The following is an 8,386-nucleotide window of genomic DNA, read 5'->3' on the forward strand; positions in this document are numbered from 1 at the left end:
CCATAAATCACCACAACAACATTAATATATCAGAGTTCTCCCCACCGCTAACTCGGTGCGAACGGTCTCGATTTCTTTTCGAGACTCAAGGAGCTAAATCACCACAACAACATTAATATAACAATTTGTTCACAATAAAATTAATTCACACACAACAAAATTCTTAAAATTAAATCTTTCTCACACACCAAACTATTAAAACCAAATAATCTATATTATTTACTTAAAACTAAATTAAACAAATATTGTCCAAGTTTCACATACACGCACTCAACTATTAAAGCACCAAAATTTTTGAGTTAATAAAATACTCTAAACTTTTTTCTCTTTCTTTTTAAACTCAACCAAAGAGTAATTAAAAGAGTAATATTTTAAACTCTAACCATTTTTAATTTCAATCTATCTTTTTGCTCAAACTCTTTAACTTAGTTAAAATTTGAACTTTTTCACAACTTTAACAACGCTAATTTTTTTTGTAAAATTTCAATTTCAGATCAAACTCATTTATTTGAAAATAACTCATTACGTATAACTCAAACTCATCAAATTTAATTAATTCAATATCCACAAAATCCACACCTAAATCACATCTCAAAGATTCATAATAATAATTATGAACATATAAATCAAACCAAATATGGATCACCACAAACCACACCTCAAAACACACCAAAAACAAATCCCACTAATTCCCACATAAACAAGTTAAATTCATTTTCAAATAATTCACAGATCAAATACATCAAATTTCTTTTCCACAAAATCACAAATAATGTCCTAAATGCAAACTAAAAGATTGGAAGGAGCCCTTACTTTAACGATAGCTCTAACACGCGATTACGGAACCGTAATTAATTCAGGTAAAATTTAAGTTCGTGATGTCGCGTCGAAAACTAGCTTACTAGCACCGCAGCGTGGCAATGAGCAACTTTCTCTTCTGTCACTTCTTGAAACGAAGCTTAGATCTAGGAGAAAAGTGAAGGTTTTTGTGTTTCTGGGTTTTGAAAATAAATAAAATTTAGAAACAGAGAAGGAGGAAAGAAGTTCTCGCAGGTTTTGTCTTTTCCTTCTATTTCCTTGCTTTCTTATTTTTGGTGAAGTCTAATTTTGGGCTTGACCCAATACATTTCATGATAGACTTTTTTTTTTATGGGCCAAGAGTATTGGGCCGTCATACTCATTTTATCGGTAACAAGATGCCGAAACAGTCGTCTTCATTTTCATTTTCTATTTTGATAGAGTCTTCTGAAGCACTGTCTGAGGAATGTTTTGATGATTGGGCCTTACTTTTGAGAAGTTGGGCCATGATTTCAAAGTATTCCTCTTCGGATTTTGCTGCTGCTAGTTGAGTTTGTGCAAATGACTTTTGGGCCAAGAATTTAGTTGCCATTGGGTCTGGTTTCTTCATTCCTTGCCTCTGGAGCCATGTCGACACAGCTTGTTTTTTTGATGCTTGGTGGTATAGAGAATTTTATCCACCATCTGACTTTGAATCGTCTTACGAGGATTGTTTGAGTTTCCTTTTGATTGATGTCAAAATACCAGACTAATACCCATGGTAGAAAGAATTTTGTAGAGAATAGCATTAGGGGGTGAAAAATGCGTTCCCTTTCTGTTGGTTTGTAATGAGTTTTGTATAATTGGAAGCTTTCTTGGACTTCCGTTTTTAAGATATCTGGAATGGAGCCGAAATATTTCCACCAATGAGCAAACCACTGTGGAATTTTTGAAGGTTCCATGGTTAGGTTAAAGAAAAATAGCCAAGTATGGCTAAATTTTTGGTTTTGAATGAGAAAAACGTTGTACCAGGCTTGTTGATAGTCCCAGTAATTAAAGGTCCTACATTGGTTTACTGTAGTTTTGAAATCAATTGGGAATTGTTTTGGTGTGTAAAGACTTGATCCCCATTCTGACGGTGGGATGATTTTGTGGATTTTGGCAGTTGAATAGGCAACTGGACCTTCTTTTGGATTGTTGGAATATTCTTCATTTTCTCCTTCTTCTTCATTTTGTTCATGGTCAGAAGAGGTTTGATTTTGTGCCTAGGAAATAAGATTTTGAAGAATGTTTGAATCAATTTCTTGTAACAATTCAAGACAATCCAAAAGAAGGTCCAATTGCCTATTCAACTGCCAAAATCCACAAAATCATCCCACCGTCAGAATATAATTAGCCAATAAACTAGGGGTCAAATAATATATAATAGTTTATGGCTAAAGAGCATAATAGTTATGAAAATTAATAGTGTAGATACCAGGCAGTTTCTAATTTAATGAGGGGCTGAATTAGAAATACTGCAATTTGGGATATAACTAATAATAGTTATATATAGGGGTAATGGTCCCCAAGGCAAACACAACAAGACTATTCAGTTTCAAAACCCTAAAGGAGAAAACTCTCTGGTTCTCTCTATCCCCATCAAGAGAGCAAGGTCTTCAGGGTGTTTTGCTGAGGAAGATCACCCAACCCATTGGCTCTATCATCATCATCCCAGGATTTCATCAATGGAAATTCCCACAGGTACGCTTCCGCCCTTGGTTATTCATCCTGTAATTGGCATGGATAGTTAACATATACTTGTTTGTTGTGTTTTGTTACTTGGTAATTGATTTGATATCTTTACTTGGTGCTTGATTTTTGGATGTTTACTTTTTTATGTTTGATTCTTGATGTTATGCAATTATTGTTGAATAATGCCTTTTAGCATCACATGATGAAATAATGATGGAATAATATGATGAATTCATATTATGTAAATATACTTGTTTGTTGTGTTTTGTTACTTGGTAATTGATTTGATATCTTTACTTGGTGCTTGATTTTTGGATGTTTACTTTTTTATGTTTGATTCTTGATGTTATGCAATTATTGTTGAATAATGCCTTTTAGCATCACATGATGAAATAATGATGGAATAATATGATGAATTCATATTATGTAATATGACATGGTGTGGTAGATTTATGCATAAATTACTTATGACATAAATTGGCCCCCATAATTGTGAGCAATTTTGATGCAGCAATTTTCTAAATTATGTGCCAAAAATAAAAACCTTTGTGTAATTGAATAAAATACTACCATTTTTAAAATATTACCTGTTAGTACTCCACTTGCTACTCATTTCAAATTGAGTATTATTATTATTATAGAAAGAAAAAAAAAAAAAAAAAGGAATGTGTGTTTTATTGGGTTTGGCCCATGTGAAAAAAAAGGTAGGGATTTGAAATCCCTATTTTAGAGAACCACAGAGCCGCACGACAGAAGTAGACAAATAGGAAAAAGTGACGGCAAGAAAGCAACAAGAGATGAAGAAAATTAATTTATGGTGGTAATAAGTGTGTAGCAAACTTGTTTCGTTTAGTCAACAATTTTTGTATATCATTTCTACCACTGAGTTTGTAATTTTAATATATAGTCTTAGTATTTTTACTTTCTTTGATAGTTACTTTGTAATATTCACTTTAGTGCAAGGTTATTTGTCATTTTGTTTGATTTCCATCTTTGGTGATGGCTATTGTTGATTGATGTTCCCTAGTGTTACTAGGAAGACTCTAGTGTAACAATTAATCATTATAGTGAAAGTTTTTACTGGGCTAGATTATGTGATTTTTATTCTCTCAATTTGAGGAAAGTTTTTCACATTAAAAATTCTTTTTGTCTCATACTTAATTTTCTGCCAATTATTGTAACTATGTTGAATTGTATTTTCGGTTTGACAATTTGTCTGCATAGATAGAAAAAAAATATTTCATATTATTGAGATAGTTATATTTAGTTTTTCCAACCAAGAAATACTAACATTTTTTTCATTTTCAAAATAATTGAGATATAATCGTAAGTCCACTTTGAATGACTTGATTTGATTAAGATACAAGATTATAATTTGATAGTCCCATTATTAATGTAATTAACATACATTTAAAGCTTAAATAAAATTTCCAAGTGCTCTATAAGTCTGACCAGGCTTCCAACCCGCCGGGATCACATTCTTTGCTACAAATATCTTCCCAGACTCAATTGTGGTTAGCCTAATAGAAAATGGCGCTCTTAGTAGTGACTGTTTATTATATTTCCAAACAGCACCATATGATTGTTGCATTGTAACCCAAGTGTTGCCAAATGCTTCCATAAGTTCAACTTTTTTAAGATCACCATCCCCATTTTCATATTCAACCGCGGTAGCAAAATAATATGGGTTAGATTTAGAGTCGACGTGGAAGGCTATTGAGACACCATTGTAAATGCATGGAACTCTGCATTAAAGAATCAATAGTTTATATAATTGCAATATTGTAAACAAAATACTTAAATGTTGAAAGTAAATTATTTTATTTTTTTACTCAATTAATTAAGGTTGTTTACATTTAAAAAGATAAAAATAAAAACATAAACATAAAATTGTCTAATTTTTTTATGACCCCGTTGACTATTTTAGATTTTTTTATGATTAAAAACAATTTATATATTAACAAAAAAGTAATGGTCAATATAACCTTAAAACATTAAAAATGACACATAAATAAAACCCTAAAAAAACCTCTACAAAACAAAAGCTTAAAGAGAAACAGAGATAATACCTTCTATGTTGAACGACTATTTTTCCAACCTTGCGAAGATTTCCATCTTGACCTGAATTTGCCATGGCACCAAAAGCTCTACCACTCAAATCAAAATGATATGGAGAATCTGATCCACAAGTACCAGGACACTCATCGGTAATAGTAACTGTCACAGGATTTCCTGAACATGCAGGATTTCCAATGCACTTCACTTTTTTTTAATTTATAAAAATTGAGGAAAATAAATTATTATGAATTAAAGATTTATTAAACAATTTAGTAATAACATATTTAAAGTTATAATATATTTTGACAAAAAGAATCTTTTATTATTGAACTGACACTATTAATAACAATGTTACGTATAGAAATAAACAATTTCCAAATTATGTTGATAAAATCTAGTAAAAAAAATTATGTTGATAAAATTTTAATTTACATGTTAAAATTGGAATTTATTTTTGTATCTTGAATTTTGGTCGTTATTATTTTTACTTTATTTTAGTAATAATAATTTTATTAATTGTTATTTTGAGGCAGTAATTGTATTAATTATTAGCACCTCATAACAAGAACCACAGCCTTTGCCCGATTGATAGATGAGAGGGCTTCCGGCTGATATCATTGAAGATAATGGAGGTTGTCCAACAGCATTTCCATATCCACAAGCACCACCTACATAATCATCAAATATATAGTCATTGAATTTTTTAATTTCCATAATATTGTAACCACTATATGGTTATATTTTGTATCTTTACAATAATGGAATTTAAAACTATACATATTAATTATGAACAAAAATATTTACTATATATACCTTCACTTCCATCTCCGGTGGGAGGTCCATACCAAGTGGCCACTGAAGGTGACCAATTAGAATTAGATGAAGTAACATTAACAACTTTGTTGGGACTAAAACAAGAGGAAGGGGTCACTAGTAATATTGAGAGTGAACCTACAAGGATGAGTATATGAGAGAATGCACATTTAAGTGTATGAGCCATATCTTCACAAAACCACTGAGATTTTGTACGTACACTATGTGGTTATGGGAATAAGGCTAGTCTGATATTTATAGAGAGAAATGGCTCAATTTTTTTAGTTATTTGACTAAAAATTACAAATAACTCTTTACCTATTCTTTTAAATGTTTAATTTTAGTTTTGAAAATATTTTTTAAAAATTACTTAATTATATAAATTTCAATAATAAAATGAGTTTTATTTATTAAAGTACATTTTATTTTACAGAAAAATGGCTCTAGAATCTTTTTGATTAATTAGAGGGAAGTAAAGAAATACGATTATTCAAATAAAGGATATATTGTATCTATTATATTAAAAATACAAAGTAAGATTTGTTCTAAGCTCTTTCATGCATCCTCCACACAAAATTGATGATATGGCATCATTTGAAGGCCCTTCTAAAAAGCAAGAAAACCAATGCATTTAAAAATCTATTGAATACATACTTAAATGATGATGTACATAAAGGTATTCAATTAAATTAAAATGGCATTATTTCAAATTTTCAAGGTTTTTTAAGTGAATATATTTCAAAATTAATAAATAAAATTAACTAAATAATTACATCAAAGTTTAAATATTCGTAACATCCAACTCAACAGGAAAATGTTGGAATTATAAAATTAAATGTTGTGTCTAGATTTTAAATTCAAAATATCACTATTGTTTACGAATTTTTTTATTATTTCATTTTTAGATAAAAAATATCCAAATTTTTACGATTGCTTTTTGTAAAGTTTATAATTCTTAAATAGAATGTTTTTATAAATTATGTTTTATAAACTTATAATGATAAGTTTTCCTTAATACCACAATAGTTTATATAATTTTCCTTGCAGGAAACATACGTGGACCCATGCCATAAATGGGATAATTTTCCTCTCTCGTACATCCTTACACAAAATTGGTGACATGGCATCATGTCAAGGCCCATCTAGAAAATCAATAAAACTAATCATCCAGAAAACTATTAAATGCATACTTAAATGGTGATGTACATAAAAGGCAAAGAAGCAATATTTCAAAATTTAACTATTCTAGGTGAATATATTTCGAATTTAATATAAAAAACATTATAAATATAAATAATTGACTAACATAACCACAGTAAAATATAAATATTTAACTATCTAAAGCGTTGGCGGCATACTAATCATTACACCTCCTCTTTGTTGGCAATTTTTTTCTTGTGATCTCATCATCTATCTATACATGTAGTATGCAAGCAACTACATGAGAAACAAATGAAGGTGGCTCACCATTTTAAAAGATATAATTAAGCAGAGTCGAGTAAATTAAATGTACATCAATATTCAAACATATAACATAGTATATGAACAATGTTTAAATATTTATTTGGTCTCTGTAAATATAACAATTTTTTATTGTAATTCTGGTAAGTTTTTTTGTTTGGATTTACTTTCTGTAAAATTAGATATGGTCGACTTTGGTCCCAAACGTCAAATCAATATTAAAAGAATAAAGATTTTTCTAAAAACCCTTAAACCCTTCTTTTAATTTTTATTCATATTCTCTTTATAAAATATCACTAACTATTAAATGATCAATAAATAAATTTATTAATTAATAATATAAAATATTTTAAATTTTAATATATCATAAAAGATGATGTGTTACTGTGTATTTATAGATCGACGTGTCATTACAGTTTACTAGCTTTTCTCTTAGGGACCAAAACGGATTGTGTCTGATTTTACGGGGACTAAATCCAAAAAAAAAAGTTAGATTAACTAAAATCATAAAGTGATATATTTGTAGAGATCAAAGACATATTTAAAGCTTTTAAGAAAATACATGATAGCATACCACGAATCCTAATCGTTAAGTACTCCACACTAGATCTTTCTAACTTTAGGTTGGTGTCTCCAAAGAAGCTACTTGCTATTTTACAAATAAGAGCGTCTAATTAGGATTATCCAATATTCAACGAAACATCTTAGGAGTGTCATGCCTTTATGTAAGATATTCTTACTATTAACGCCTTAAAGCTCCTCTCGACCGTGGAACTCTGATTCTATCACAGATCAATTCCTATAACATATCATACTATATGAATATGAATGCATAAGATACATGACAATACATTCATCACCAAATCATTGTCTAGGAACTCATATCAACAAATTACTGTCTATCATCACCACCATATAAAACAACATCAACAATATTTATTTACAATTAACATTACTATTTTAATTCTAATTATGAATCCATAACTTAATACCTTTATTCTTATTACTAGATAATTACTAACTGAATTTTCCATCATAACTAATTAACCTAATAAATTAACCCTGTGTGTATAATGGATTAACACTAAACTATTTGGTTAATAACACCATTCTAATCGATTAATCCTTAATTTAGTCACTTTCTATTTGTGAATTATATCAATTAAATCATTAACGTCCAACACATCATTATCGATTTTCATATATTTAATAAATAGGTGAGACATCATAAGCGATGGTCTAAAAAAGACAACAAATAACTCATTAGTTTTACTGTTCCTACGATTCTAAGCAAATCAAACAGTTGATATAGACCTAAGGATCATGAAACATCCCTATTTAATAACCCTACTCAATTTATTCTTTATATGAAGAGTCAAAGTCCCCCTTCTTACATTGATCGACGATTCACATATTAAAGACTCAATTTCATAGAAAAGGGTGATTTCTTGCGGCTTTACATTCAAACAATCTAATATAATATAAAAAAATTAATATAACTAAAGTTTCTAATTAAGAATTACAATAGAAACAAGATGTGTAA

At 29.3% G+C, this 8,386-nt stretch overlaps 1 protein-coding gene across 1 annotated transcript; it reads right to left on the reverse strand.

Moving 5' to 3' along the window:
- Positions 1–3,881: 3,881 nt before the first annotated feature.
- Positions 3,882–5,590, reverse strand: LOC101503508 (expansin-B15-like). Its single transcript, XM_073366414.1, has 4 exons — positions 5,383–5,590; positions 5,125–5,237; positions 4,581–4,768; positions 3,882–4,256 (listed from the first exon to the last, which is right to left on the reverse strand). The coding sequence occupies exons 1-4, from the start codon at positions 5,567–5,569 to the stop codon at positions 3,929–3,931; spliced, it is 816 nt and encodes a 271-aa protein (XP_073222515.1). The 5' UTR covers positions 5,570–5,590; the 3' UTR covers positions 3,882–3,928.
- Between the last annotated feature and the right edge of the window lie 2,796 nt (positions 5,591–8,386).

This window comes from Cicer arietinum, chromosome 3 (genome assembly GCF_000331145.2).
Source record: "Cicer arietinum cultivar CDC Frontier isolate Library 1 chromosome 3, Cicar.CDCFrontier_v2.0, whole genome shotgun sequence".
Taxonomy (NCBI): Eukaryota; Viridiplantae; Streptophyta; class Magnoliopsida; order Fabales; family Fabaceae; genus Cicer; species Cicer arietinum.

Coding starts and splice junctions, on each gene's coding strand:
- LOC101503508 (XM_073366414.1), bottom strand. CDS start 5,569: ATGGCTCATACACTTAAATGTGCATTCTCTCATATACTCATCCTTGTA. Junction 4,769..5,124: donor GCTGTGGTTCTTGTTATGAG/GTGCTAATAATT, acceptor AAAAAAGTGAAG/TGCATTGGAAATCCTGCATG. Junction 4,257..4,580: donor ATAGTCGTTCAACATAGAAG/GTATTATCTCTG, acceptor TCTTTAATGCAG/AGTTCCATGCATTTACAATG.